The sequence below is a fragment of the Apis florea genome, unplaced genomic scaffold, assembly GCF_048593485.1.
Source record: "Apis florea isolate Af1SG1 unplaced genomic scaffold, ASM4859348v1 contig_1914_pilon, whole genome shotgun sequence".
Lineage (NCBI taxonomy): Eukaryota > Metazoa > Arthropoda > Insecta > Hymenoptera > Apidae > Apis > Apis florea.
This window is the reverse complement of record NW_028256504.1, coordinates 2,380,422-2,395,552: the sequence shown is the minus strand read 5'-3', so window position 1 is coordinate 2,395,552 and position 15,131 is coordinate 2,380,422. Positions and strand designations below refer to the sequence as shown.

The window sequence follows — 15,131 nt, the reverse complement described above, 5'->3', positions numbered from 1 at the left end:
TCGGTCGTTGAGCAATTTTCGGGGTGTTCCTTTGGCAAAAGGAATAATAATCCTTGGAGAGGGACAGAAAAGTAGAGGGGCGGTCATCAGTGTTCCACGATGCAAAGGAAGAAAGAGAGATGGAGAAAGGCTCGAGGAGAGTAGCAGTACCGTGCGAGTCCAACACTCCAGTCACCGATCGGATGTACGAGTAGCCGGTCGTGCAATAAAGTAATCGTGAATTTCCGTGTTTTTGCTTTTCGCAAAAGTGTCTTACCGTGTTATCTGGCCGCACTCTGGACCAGGTGTACAACCGTAAAAGTGCGACGTGTGACGTTTCCATTAGTGAAATGTGTACAGCGACGTTGTGCGGCTGATCATGATGTGATGATCAAAGGAGAGAACGTGACAAGCTACGACCTGGTATGTTTATTTATTTCGCGAGCATTCTAAGACCCAGCAGAACTGCGACCTGGCAAATTCATAATATTAGTGAAATCGCAGGATATAGATCCAGATTTTCACTTTTGTTCTTTGAGAAAGATGTTTTTTCTTGATTAGTAGATTAGTAAACGTATGCTGGTATCTTTAAAAAAATTAATATTGATTAATATTTGGATAGAAATATAATTTACATATTAAATATATATAAATATTTTTATAATGTGTTCTACTATTTAAGTGCATATTATAGATCTATGTGTTATATAATTAAATATAAATATTATCTATAATATTATCTTTATTTGTAATTAAATTGCAGAAGAATTTTTTGTTAGGAATATTTAAATATATAAGAGGATATTAATATCAGATTGTTCAGATGATATAGAGAAATACTTTAGCTGTAGCTGAGAGATGTTTCATCTGAAAACATTGTTGAATTTGAAAATGACTTTATAGGATTAGATATTGATTTTAGAAGGTTGTTCAAATAATATAAAGAAATGTTATTAGAGAGTTATTATTCTGAAAGATTTTATGATTGAAGATAGAATGTTTTATCTGGGAAGATTTTTTATGAGAATCTGAATCTCATTATAAAGGATGAAATATTTTTTTTAGAAGATTGATTAAATGATTTGAGAAATTGATTTAATATTAATTTTTATCTGGACAGAAACAATTAGTTATATATGTTAAAGTTATAGATTGATTCTGATTGAATTCTGATATAGAAAAATTCTAATTTAGAAAATAAATATTATCATAATTAAAAAATTTTCTTTCAGCAAAAGTTTTAAATTATATAACATTTTAATTCTAAAATATTATTTAACAAAAATATTTCTTGTATTATTTCATAAAAATCATCATATTTTTTTAAATCATCAAAGAATAATGCAAATCATAAATAATTGTTAAATTTTTAATTTAAAAGACAAGATCGCGTGAGATATTTAAGTTTGCCGGTCGAAGAAAGTTTTTTGAGTGTAATAAAAATTTTTATCGTATATAAAAAAAAAGATTTTCACTGACGGATCTTCGATAAAAAAATCTTTAAAGATTATTCAGTTTGATTCTGGTACAATTTTACTTCTAATTTGGTGAAAGGTTTGTATAAGTTATTCCGAGAAAGATGCGTATCTTTGCATGAATTTGTTCTAGTTCGATAATGGAATTAAGTGAGATACGTTGAAACATAGACTTTGGCTGTTGAGCAATCTTTTTTTCTTACGGTAATTTGGTGAAAGGTTGATAGAAATTATTCTAAAAAGGATTTCTAATTATGTATAAATAATTTTTCTTTGAGTTAATAATGAGATTATGTGAGAAAATATTTGAAAAGTAATTATTTGGATGAAGAAATGACTTGGATGGATTTGTCTTGTAATTAAATGTGTGAATTATTTTAGAAGAAATTTATATTTATATGTTAATCATTCTATGTGATAAAAAAATCCTAATAAATCATAGACCCAATTTCTTTTTTTCACAATTTGTTGAGAAAATTACATGAATATGATATATATGATCATAATGAAAATTATTATATTGTAACATCTTTTTAATGGAAATTTTCACATAAAACTTTTTTTATAAGGAAGTTTCTTTTATAATCATATTTATTTCCTATTGAAACACGGATATATAATTGTACCTTGCTTATTTATTTGAAAGTTTTAGAAAAATAATGAAATCAGTTTCCGATATTTATTACTAATTAATTATTATTTAATGATATGCTATTTTCTATTCAGATATATTTTCATATTTTCATATATTTATATTACCAATATTTGCAATCTTCTACATAATTATTCTAAACTTTCAATTTTATTTTAAATTCCATTTCTGAAAAATTTGATTCCAATTTTTTCAACACATTTTCAATATTTCAACACATTTTTGCATTTCTACAATTTCTGCATAATTATACAAAATTTCTAATTTTATTTCGATTTCAATCTTTTCAAATATTTTAGCATTTAAAAAAAGTTACATCAATTATAACAAAAATCATAAATAACATTTGCAATCTTCTGTCCAATTATGCAAGAATTTCATTTCTACATGAAAAATCCATTTTCTCAGAACTTCGATTCCAATCTTCTCAAATATTTCAACGCATTTCAAACAAACAATTATACTGCAATTACGTGTGGATTTCGCATTCAAATTAATGCGAACGACTCAATCCATGGTAAATCGTGCCTACCTCCAAGCAGCTAGCCGCCATATAGCAAACAAACGTGTATAGTTAACAACGTAACTGTAAAGCTGCACATTTATGTGTGAAAGTTTCTTGTATGTCGTCCAATAGAAATATCGCTTAGTACAAATGAAAAATCACTATTTTTTTGACTGATTCATACATTTCTCTGATAACAATTGTAGCATTTAAGAGACACCGTCGACAGTTCTCTATGCGTGTTTGCTCGCAATTCATTGTGATTTCTCGGCATGATGCGCGCGCGCGCCGAGGATTCTTTTCCGGTCAGAAATTTACCGTACACACCAATCGCGGTTTCGTCTACCGTGAAATATTCATCCAGTGGTAGGTTTGAATAGTTTTTATCTGAAATAAAAATAATAAAAAGAAATAATTACTTAAAATGCAATAAAATAATTTATTTGAAACAAAATTGTTTGCAAATAAATGTAAAATAAAATAAATGATTTTTTATTAAATATTTTAGTAAAAGAATGGAAGATAACGAGTGAAACAAGATAATAATAATTGTGTATAAGGAATTCATCTTTAGATTAAAAATATATCTCTATTTCGCCTTTGAAACATATATTAATTATTATTATTATTATTTAAATAATATTAATTTAAGATAAAGGAACATAGAAAATAAAAAGAAAAATAAAAATTTCATTTGAATATTCTCAAGAAAAATTTACTTCAATTCTGAATTGTGTTCATCGTGAAACAATATCACATAAAATATTTATAATATTTTTTTAGAATTTTTATAAAAAAATTCATGCATGGAAGTAGGTTGAAGATAGTTAATTGGACAATTAATTGTGTGTATTAGAAAGATTTTAGAAGTTGTGAGAGGATCATATAGATGAAAAATATTAACATTTTTCATTAGATAGTAAAATTAGATCGGCTGGAAAGGAGAGTTCTTTGATGAATCATATCTCATATTTCTTATTAGTTCATGCGGATATTTATGCATTTACAGAAAATTAAAAAGCGTGCAATATACAAAATATATTAGATTCTTGAAATAAAATACTTGTTAATAATATTTAATAATAGTATAATAATAATACAACTTTAAAAACTTTCATTTTATCCAATAATTTCAGAAAATAATATTTATTTTTGTAATTTGTTCATTATTTCAAAATTAAATATATAATTCTATGAAAATAAAGTGTATTATATGAAAAAGTAATCTCTTCTTTGTAATTTTAAATTGTTTCAATTAAAAATAAAAATCTCTATTTAAATTTTATTTTTTTAATTATACTCATAAGAAATTTAATTTACATAAACATTTTACAGTCTATTTATTATTAAATACAAGCGAAATTTAGAAATAAATGAGGTACGAAATTTATAAATTCTATTTTAGAAATTATATTTTGTTTTTCGTTTTAAATATTATTAAAAGATAAATTTTTATAATTTTTTTTTTTTTTTTTTGTAAGTTTGATTAATTTTACTCAACTTACCAATTGCTAAATATTGGATTCATGAAGTATAGAATGGAAAGACTAGTTTCTTTCTTCAAAATGTTTCCTGTTTAACCACGGAAGAAGGACAAGCTTACATACTAAGTTACTTCAAGGTCGCTGCACATCGTGAACCACAGAATTTTTCCGGACTGTTCATCTTAACTGTACTTGATTTACAGACATTCATCATATTTTTCTTGTCCAGAATGTACTTTCCTTGAAATCATTCAACTTTTACCTGAAACATTATTTAATATTAGTAAAAAGAAACAAGATATTCTAAATGATAAAATTATATATATGATTTATTTTGTATATTCCTGAATCCTCTACACATAATATTGTAAAATTGTAAAAAAACCTCAAAAAATAATAGCAGATGAATATATAAACGGTAAGTATTTGCAGAATTAAAAAAACTGCAAAAAAAAAAACATTCTATATCACAAAAAATGGCAAAAACTGCAAAAGATAGATATAATATAAAGCAAGTATTTCATATGTAAGTATATTAAAATTTGGACAAAAAAAATTTACTATAATAAAATTGTGATAAAATTTTGCATACCATTTAATTACATATCATATTTCTTTATAATAAAATCACAAAATTAACCAAAATGATTTAAAATTCTAATTATTTGCCTAAAAAATTTTTTCTTTAAATTCTAGGAAGAATTTCGCTTGTCATTTCTTTTCAGATTATATCCTCCTGATATAAAATTGAGAATTTTAGTAATAAAATTTTTTGTTTAAATATATATAAAAAGTATATCAAATATATTAAAATATGCATAAAATATTATGGTTTTTTTCTACTGAGGATTCTAAATCTTTTTTTTTTTCATTTCCATTTAAGACATAATAATCAACTATATTTATAAATACTATTAATCTATCGCGTTTTCGTAATAAAATATCATAAAAATCATTTTTTTTTTTCGAGTCCTGTACGATTCATTACGATTCATTATACTAAGAACATCTGAAAGTATGAAAACTATATAATTTTGAGTCAACCAAAGAATACATTATACACATTTATTAATGATAAATTTTACCTGAATATTACACACAATTTAGCAGGGATATAAAAGATCATAGACCGTTATCTCTTATTGCTTTAGCTTTGTACATCATGTTATATTACATGTTATATTATAAATAATATCTGCAAAATATTTATCCTCTAAATAGCAGATAAAGAAGAATAATTTTTTATAAACTTACTTTCCTCGTGTTTTCAAATGAATTGATTAATTTAACGACAAGATTACATTAAGTATATATATTCGAAATTGTTTTGTAATAGGATAAGATCTAGAATAATTTTTTAAATTTTTTCTTTGTTTTGTTTATATATTCAATAATTAAATTGATATAAGTTACTCCATCTCATTACATTCATTTTTAATATATTGATATTTTTTTAATTTGAAATCTGATTTTTAAATAAAAATAAATAAGTAATTATTATAAAATGATTTATTGATAATCAAAAACTACTAGCTAATCGAATGTTTATAACCTAAAAAAATATATTATATATGTGTTGTGTACATTTACTTACATGTATAAACACGTATAAAATATTCTTCGAATATATATATTTTTCCAACATATTATTTTTTATTATTTCTCTTTATACTATCATATATTCACGTTTGAACAATTTATAATTAATCTACTGCATTCTTTTCTTTGATTCTATAAACATTTAATGTATAATATATAAAATATATTGTGTGTATAAGTTAGACAAGGACGGTTAAAAAATTTTCGGAGATCAGTGCCATCTCGCGTTTGGATCACCGAAGCTCCAACTCGTTACTAGCATAGCAGAATGTGCAAGGAGGTATGCGAATTCTTATGACGTCACAGACAAGGAAAACGATATTGTGCGAGAAGGACAGAAAATGTTTGCGGCCATTTTTACGCCACATGGAAAATTTATTAATTATTAATTTTTCACTCAAAATTTCTGTACTTTTAAGCTCGCATCTTGAAGATAGAAGCATAAACAAGTTTCTCGTATCAATTTTAACATGATTTTCGTTTCCATTAATTATTTATTAACAATTAATGTGTCATATAAAATTGATATCATTGATACGTAATAGATTTTTCATTAATTTTTCATTAATGTAAGATTTATTTCTAAATATAATTATATGCATTTAAAAGGTTGCTTTTTCCTCTATTTTCATATATAAATTTTATTTATAATTTTGCTCATGTTTAAATAAATAATATAATTATTTGTTACTTGATTACAGAATAGAAATTTGCAACTGAAATATTCATCGTAATAATCATTAATAAATAATTAACGAAAAGGAATTTTAGATCAAAATTAATAAGAGAAACTTGTTTAAAGTTTTAGCTTCAAGTTACAAGCTTAAAAGTGTAGAAATTTTTATTAGAAAATGATTAAATGATGAATAATTAATGAATTTTCAATATGGCGTCCTGACTACATTAGAGACTACGGGAAGTTAATCATTAATAAATAATTAATTAAAGAGAATTTCACATTAAAATTGATACGAGAAACTTGTTTATGCTTCTAGCTTCAAGATGCGAGCTCAAAAGTGTGGAAATTTTGAGTGGAAAACAAGTAATTAGTGAATTTTCCATGTAGCGTGCGGAAAATGCTCTCTGTCCTTTTCACACAATATTGCTTTCCTTGTCTATGACGTCACACGAATTCGCATACCTCCTTGCACATTCTGCTATGCTAGTAACGAGTTGGAGCTTCGGTGATCCAAACGCGAGATGGCGTTGATTCTAGAAAATTTTTAAACCTTCGTTTAACTTATCGACAAAATGGATTCCGTGTATTAGAATTGAACAGTGTATTAGAATTGAAGGAAAAAAACAACACATAATATTTAAAAATGCTCATCTACGAAATATCGTAAAGATATTTGTTAGCAAAATTAGGAATTGAGAATTTTTTGCAATTAAAGGTAAAAAATATATCACGATATACATGTTACAAATATATATAAAACAAAAATATAATTTACAAAATATTATATATATATATATAAGAACATAACAAATAATTTTTCAGAACATTTAGATTGTTACATTTGAATATCAATTTTCATTATCTCAAAATAAATCGTTAAATAAATTATCGAAAATAATATAGATAAATAATCAGGATTTTTGATTACCAGTGGAATAAAATGATTCGAATAATCTAACGTAAGTAATTGAAAATAAAATTGAGAACATTTTTTTTTATTTTTCTATTTATATATCATGTATCATATTATCTCTTAAAATTATTAAAATATAGAGATATGAATTAACAGAAGGTATTAATTTTACAGATATACGAATTAATATAGTTCAAGAAAAATTTATTCATCACAATCAAAGTTAATTTTACTATCTCACAGGTATAAAATATTATATCACAATTGTTCCTCAATAGAAATCGAAACATTCCCTCTTACCGCAATTTCGATCACTATTGAGCACAGATTATCAACACAATGTTGCTTGCTTAATTTACAGATCGTTGGGATTCAACGGGCTGTGTCAACCAGATCAACGACTTGAGCATTTATCGACCTGTAGAAATACGAAAAGTTGCTTTGAATCGATAAAAAAAAAAAAAAAAAAAAAAAAGAGGAAAAAAAACAGATATTTCTATCCACTTGAAAATAAAATTTATTACACAAATTAATTCAAGTCAATAATCTCTAATGGAACGATCTGTCCATTTGTTCAATTAACACAAATAAATTGTAAAAGTCAGAAGAGAAAGGAAATGATATGCAATTTAAACATGTTTAAAATTCAAATTAAATATAAAATCTATTTTGCATAAAATAGAAAGAAGGTAAAGTAAAAAAAAAAAAAAATCAAGGAACAAGAGTAAATAAAGAAAAAAATGAGCTAGAAAAGAAATCTTCTAATGAATTCTTTTTTAATGAATGAAGAAAGAAAAGGAAAGAGTTAAATAAGAAAAAAAGGAAAAGAGGTTGAGAAGAAATCTTCTAATGAATAATATATATTGCTTTAATAAATAAATAAATAAATAAATAAATAAATAAATAAATAAATAAAAGAATTCATGAGAGAAAAAGATAAATGATTGAACGTGCTTGGAACGTTTCATGTGAAGAAGCAGGAAGGAACAGGTGTGTACAGTGATGTATTAGAAACGCCTCTAAGAAAAGGGAAAAAAAAAGTATGGAGAACGCGGCGATTGCGCTTGACTCGACTGTTAGAAGTCAGGATTCGAATAATTCAAAGAATTCGAAGGATTCGAAGGACTCGAAGGACTCGAACACATCCGATTCGAAACCAGAAAGTTGCCTCGAATCTAAACATTCGAAGGAAATCCTTATTTCCGAGAAGCAACAACGGCAACAGCCTCGAACCGTAACAAGCACGGAGGATCGACAGAAATTGAAGAACAAGGAGTCCAAGGATGAATCAACTATTCTGATGTTCACTTCTTGTGGGCAATTGCTTTTAGGTACGCTTATCTTTTTGAAAATTTTCTGTAATTTTATATTTTTTTATTATTTTTATTATTTTATAAGTAATGTCTTTTCTTTTGTTTTAAATTTTATTTTATTTTTTTTTCTTTCTCTTATTAAAATTCATTTTGTAAAAATTCGTATTAAATTTTTTATTAAGTTTTTTACATTAATATCCATTTTATATTTTTATATGATAGGATTATAGAGTATGAAATAAATAATAGAAAAAGATATAAATTTCTGAAATTATTTAATTATTAAAATTATTTTGGGAAATACATTATTTATTAGTCAATAATTCTTTTTACAAATTTAATATTGAGTAATTTGATTGCATATCAACTATTTTCAGTTTTCATAATTAATAATATTAGATAAAGATACATTTAATGGTTAAAAAACAATTGACATTACTTCACAATAATGACCGCGAAAACCTGTTTCATCGGAATTAATTTAATTAATAACATCATAGATTCACGACAACCTATTAATTAAATATGATATTTGACGGCGATTACTATTTAAATTTATGTTAATATGTATATTATCCTTACAAGTTTATTTGTTATCGTCCTTGATGACGCATTTTCAAAGAGAACATTTCTTGAAATAATTTAATTAATTCCAATAAAACAGAAAAAATATTTACATTTATATTTTGAAAAATCGTAATAATAAAGTACATAATATGTATATAAAATACAATTTTTGTTCATGAGTAATAAATATGTTCTATGTAACAAACAGTAAATATTATAATATTTATATATCTCTTTCATATTTAGAATTTATTATAAAGAATATAGTCCATAGTTTTTTTAAAATGGTCCTTAATTAAGTAGTAACAATTACAAGAAATAATGTTAAGAAAGCAAAAAATTTGTCTGAAATTATATAGTTCATATAATTCATGAATAAGTAAGATGAATACAGAGTTGTTAGTGTGATTTCTACTTTCGCGTGGTATCTTGATTGTTTTAAAATTCTATAAATAAAATATATACGAATTTTCACTGACTGACCACTGAGCAGCAAACATTTCTCCAAACTGCATAGAAATCGGTGTAAAAGTGAAAACATTTCACTTAGAAAGTCATACTTGTGTAACTCTTTCTACAGATTTGCAAACCGTAGAGAATTACCATGCTGTAGTTCATTATTATTCCCTCTTCTCTGATGATACTAAAATGAACACAATTATTATCATATTCATATTCATCCCATGTACATTTTATATTTATATTTTCCTATTATTTATTTTCTATTATTTATATTTTATTTCTACAATTGGTAAGTTCATAACAAAAATCCTTATTCAATTTCAATTGTAAGTTTCACTTACTTCATGATTCTGCTGCAACATAAAAAAAAAAAAGAAAAGAAATTAAAGATTTTCAAATATTTCTTCTCTAAAGAATATTTTTTTATATTAATTCTTCAATTTATAATTGAAATATACTTTAATAACTATTATCTTAAAAATTTTACTACGTTATAAAAAAAAATTTAATATTATAGGTGTAGTACTTGTAGTATTTGGTATCCTGGTACTGGTCCATGGCGCTGCATTAGGAGGTTCCGGTGCAGGATTATGGGCAGGTGCGGGTGCTCTTGCCGCAGGAGCGTTTGGTGTCGTAGCAACACTTGCAACGTCAACAAGCAAAACGAATTCCAGCTTTTCCACGGCTCACCTTGCAGCGAGCCTCATTGCCCTTGCCCTTTCAAATATGGCTGCAATCACGGCCTTGACTGCTATTGTCAGGGACTCCCAGAGAACACCGGAAGTGACCTTGCTCACTGTTCCGGTACGTATTGTCTGTACTTTCACTAGTTATTCTTTTTTTCTATGCATTTCTTTTTTCTTCTGAACATTGCTGTATAATTGTAACATTGTACGTATCTACAAAGAGAGATTTAAAAAATTAATCTATAAATTAATTAAATTTTAAAAAAATTAAGATTTAATTTAAGAAATTAACAGAATCATCATCATTCTTTTTCTTGTTTCAGAGATTTTTTAAAGCTGATAAATAATCATAATGAAATTATTATAACAATTATATTTTCAATTTTATTACTTTTCATAATCTCTTATGTAAATTATTTCATCCTTATATCATAAATGATAACAAAAATTTACACTTCTCGGATTGCATTAGCAATCGATGAAAATATATATTATAACGTGAAGGTATCAATTACGATCAATCATTAGCGATATAATTCAATACCCGGAGAAATTTTATTGGCGCGTGCTTATATCAGCTGAAGCTACTAAGAAGCTAACGGTGACTTCATCAGGAAATTATTACTGTCATTGGGTACTTATTGTATAGGAAATATGTATAGGAAATAGAGTCTATGGGGATTATCAAAAATTTTTCATATAAATAAACTGGTATGATCTTTGAATTAGTAGTATTTAAATTAGCAACCAAATTTTATTTGAAATATTATTTTATTTATTTTTATTTATTATTTTTATTTCTAAAATAATTAAAAAATAAGTTTATTTTATTTCAAGATCATATATAATATATAATTTTAATATATAATATATAATTTTTTATTTTGGTTTATTATAGTTATTATAGTTTATTTTAGTTCGTATTATTATGAACTATTACTTACTTAAAACTCAATTAATAAGCGGTATTGGTGGCCCAAATTCGTTCTTGATCATTTTCTCGTTCACCGATCAGATCGACGGGTTTTGGCGTCTCAGACCAACCAGAACAGGGCCGTTGAAACCGTTTGACCGTCAGAGAAAGTTTCCAATGCCAAGGCTAAAATGCGGTCAGGGCATCGTGAAATTTCACAAATTGCCTCCTGCCTCTGAATCTTGAACGCTGTGGAACGCACCTCTTCCGGTCAATGATCTATTACAAAATATTTTACTATGCAGTAAACTGAATTAAGAAATATTTCATGAATGTCGAAGAAAATAATAATGGATTAAAATAGTTGTAATATTTCAATTTTTTAATCAGAAAGAATTTTATTTCGCCAAATTTTCTAAAATAAAAACAAAAAGAAGTTTTCAAGAAAAATATATTAAATTATTTAAGCAATAATTTAAGCAAAAAAAAGTAATATTAATATATAAAATATAAAAATAAAAAGTTAAATATCCTATAATATGAAGTTACACAAGTAAAAGTAACGATGTTACTTTTCTTAGGTCATAGTAAATAGACTTTGACGGATACTTCGACTTGAAACTTCGTCCAACTGTTTGGTAGGAGAAAGTCTTCTGAAGTAGATACCTTGTATCTATATTTATACGATTTTTAAAATAGTACTATTTTGAAGTATGAATACCATTCCTTAGCAACAATATATATATTATTTAATTATTTTTTATTTATTTTATTTATTCTTTACCTCAATATCAATATATATTTTTTCTATCAAAATTTTTATGAAAATCATCAAATGTCATTCATAAAAATAAATTTATATATAGTCTTACTATTTATAATATACTTGGTAGTTGAAATATGAGTAGATTAAAGAACAATAGGAGATGAAAATAATAACACAAAAGAATATCAAATGTTAGAAACTACAACTACTAAATATTTCCATATTATTATTCAAATATTAGCATTATTTAAATTATATATTTCAATCTTTAATTGAGATTATTATATTTCTTATAAGTATTCAATAATACTTGGAAATTCATAATAAAACTTTCTAAATAAATAAGTAATGTATTATTTCCTATCTTTATTTTATTTCCGGAAAAAGTGAAATTATACTTTCTCACCGAAAACTCTTTATATAATAATATATAATTACAAATTAAACATTTCTTCATTACAAAACATTAATTGTATAATTAATATCTACAATATATGTATATGTATATAATATGTATATATGTGTATATATATGTATATATATATATATATATATATCATATGTTATATAATATGTATAATATGTACATTAATTGGAATTAAAACTTTTATTGTCGTAGCAAATTTTTTAGCATTAAAAATATTTAAAGTACAAAAAAATTAAGTTTCTCTATTACAAAATAAATTAAAAAGAAAATAAAATAACCTCAACTGTTAAAGAATGAAGATGGAGACGCAGCAGAAATAGAGGGTACCTGGGCAGGTATATTGGCTAGCATTGGATTATTGATAGCTAGTGTGGCCGAATTATTAGTTTCTGGTTACATTTGCTTAACTTTAACCCCTAAACTATGCGGGTGTCTTCGAGCAAACAATGTCGACGAAATTGCAAGCGACGGTCGACTGAAGACCCGCAACATGGTCCACCAGTGGGTCACAGCACAGAACCATGTACCGAAGAATCAACCGATTTACGTAGTACAGCCGATGTTACCGATACATCCGATAATCCAGGTGAGGCCTGATCTTATCTCACAAATCTTCGTTCTTCGTTCTTGACTACTACGGCTCGACGAACTGGAAGGGATAGGTCAGTGACACATGAGCTAGAAAGTTTAGACGACGAACGTTGAGAGAAACTCGTCGAGCCTTAGCTTCAGGCAATCTTTGTGCCTACATTTCGGTGATGCACGAGCTCGTTGCAGGTATTTCTGTGTCAGGAGGATAAAGCCAACCAACTTCTTCTCTTATAGCTTTTCGGATTCCTCTTTGAGCGAAAGATGCTTGAGGCATAGTACATGTTTGCGGTCAGAATGCCTGAGAAATTCTTGTAGTGGATGGTTGTGATTGGTTTCTGCAAGGAATGCATGGTATGTTTGTTTTTTGGCAGTTGAATTTTGTTTTTTGAGAAAATATGTGTTTGTTTGATAATTGCATAGAAAAGGCTGTTTAATTATGAAAATTATTAGTAGAAAATGATTTAAAATAAATCATGAAAATAATGAATATATTTCATGTTATTTTGATTATTAGAATAGTTAAGTTATAGATAGTTAATTAAAGAGAAATTGATATCTAAGAGATTTAAAATAGATACAGTGTTTTATATTATTTTGATTGCTAGATTTTATTTAATGATGTATGAATGTTATTTTATTCAATAATTAAGTAGATCAATTAATTAATTAAAGAAAAATTGATTTCTGATAGGATGAATTGAGAATTTAGAATGGATTGAATGAATATATTTTATGGCTGTTTTCTTAAATTTTATTTAATAAATATAAATGTTCTGATTAATATTTAAATAGTTCAAATAAAAAGATATTAATATATCTAAAATAAAATATTAGTAATCAATAACTTTGATGAATAAAAAAATCTTAGACAAAAAGTTAAAAAAATAAAATAATAATAGTAACAATAATAACCATAATTTTGTTTTGTTATAGTCACCATATGCAATCTCTGGGGCACCTGCAAAATTTCCTGGAGGATTTGTGCCTACCGGACCTTTGCCAATAGCTAGTCCAGCTTATGGTGCCGTTCCTATGTTACCGCATATGCCATACGCTGCTCGTGCTCCGTCACAAATTGTATGTTCTTACTATAATACTATTTTTTATCATTCTCAATCCATCTTTCAAATAATCATTATTATATCATTATTATACCATTATTATATATATAATAATCAATATTCTAATTATTTCGTAATAAAATTTATATATATGTATATTATAAATAAGAAAAAATGATAATGCAAAGTTTTTACAATTGTTAAAAGATTCGATCAAAACAAAAACGCCACATGACTGAAGATACTATGGAAAGAAAGAGGCAAACTGAAAGAAAATCGGAATCCCCGAAAAGAATGTCTTCTATAGGAGAAGATCAAGTAGATCTAGCTCAAACATATACAGGATTGGATAAAAAAATCTCAGAAGAGTTTATTTCAATTGCCATGGATCCAGAAAGGAAATCTAAAGCCTCCAGTAGTCATGGCAGTGAAATTGGTACCGCGAAAACCTCTTAAAAATGTGATGTTTTCAAATTATTTCGTATTATTTTTATAATCAGTGCAAAAAAAATCTTTATACATTTACGCACGTAAATGTATATAATTTACCATTAAAAAAAAAATTTTATATCATTTGAATATATATATGAAACAATTTAAGCATTTCATTCGAGGCTTTATTTCTACAATTTCGTTGTATCAATTTACATCATTACTAGTATTCACAATATGCATTGCAATTTTAATTGCTATTGTAGATATTAATTATTCACTTTCATAACTGGAATTGTAATAAAATTCTTGAAATAAAAAATAGATATATATGCTGTATTTTTAATTGTATAAAAATGATTATATTTAATGAGATTTTAAAAATTAATAAATTTATTTATTTCTTATACTATTTTATATCAATTGTTATTCATATTGTTGTACAATATTCATTAAAAAATAATATGTATTTTAAGCGAAAAAAATTCAGCTTTGAAAAAATAATATAACTTTGAGTATTTGTTATATAATAATTCCAAAGGTTTTAAATTATAATATTTTAAAATATTATATATAAAAATATAAATTTTTAATACATAAGAATTTTTAAAAGCATCATTGGAAAAT

General features: G+C 25.5%; 1 protein-coding gene and 2 long non-coding RNA genes across 6 annotated transcripts; 1 reads left to right on the top strand and 2 right to left on the bottom strand.

Moving 5' to 3' along the window:
* Positions 1–116: 116 nt before the first annotated feature.
* On the top strand, positions 117–14,916 carry LOC100863636 (uncharacterized). 3 transcript variants are annotated; one of them, XM_086913904.1, is made up of 8 exons: positions 6,943–7,088; positions 7,196–7,332; positions 7,461–7,529; positions 7,648–8,617; positions 10,146–10,432; positions 12,713–13,006; positions 13,945–14,088; positions 14,280–14,916. In XM_086913904.1, the coding sequence occupies exons 4-8, from the start codon at positions 8,329–8,331 to the stop codon at positions 14,526–14,528; spliced, it is 1,263 nt and encodes a 420-aa protein (XP_086770030.1). In that variant the 5' UTR covers positions 6,943–7,088; positions 7,196–7,332; positions 7,461–7,529; positions 7,648–8,328; the 3' UTR covers positions 14,529–14,916. The 3 variants fall into 3 exon arrangements, with proteins under 3 accessions (XP_003691066.1, XP_086770033.1, XP_086770030.1); XM_086913907.1 differs by lacking the exons at positions 6,943–7,088; positions 7,196–7,332 and adding an exon at positions 170–402; XM_003691018.4 differs by lacking the exons at positions 6,943–7,088; positions 7,196–7,332; positions 7,461–7,529 and adding an exon at positions 117–402.
* On the bottom strand, positions 1,490–5,868 carry LOC147658616 (uncharacterized). Its single transcript, XR_015294019.1, has 3 exons — positions 5,690–5,868; positions 4,117–4,357; positions 1,490–2,998 (listed from the first exon to the last, which is right to left on the bottom strand). It is a non-coding gene; the product is annotated as an uncharacterized LOC147658616 (long non-coding RNA).
* LOC116415602 (uncharacterized) lies at positions 8,858–13,071 on the bottom strand. Of its 2 annotated transcripts, none has more exons than XR_004226223.2 (4): positions 12,699–13,071; positions 11,259–11,506; positions 10,155–10,527; positions 8,858–9,809 (listed from the first exon to the last, which is right to left on the bottom strand). It is a non-coding gene; the product is annotated as an uncharacterized LOC116415602 (long non-coding RNA). The 2 variants fall into 2 exon arrangements; XR_015294015.1 differs by having other exon boundaries at positions 12,748–12,956.
* Positions 14,917–15,131: the final 215 nt, after the last annotated feature.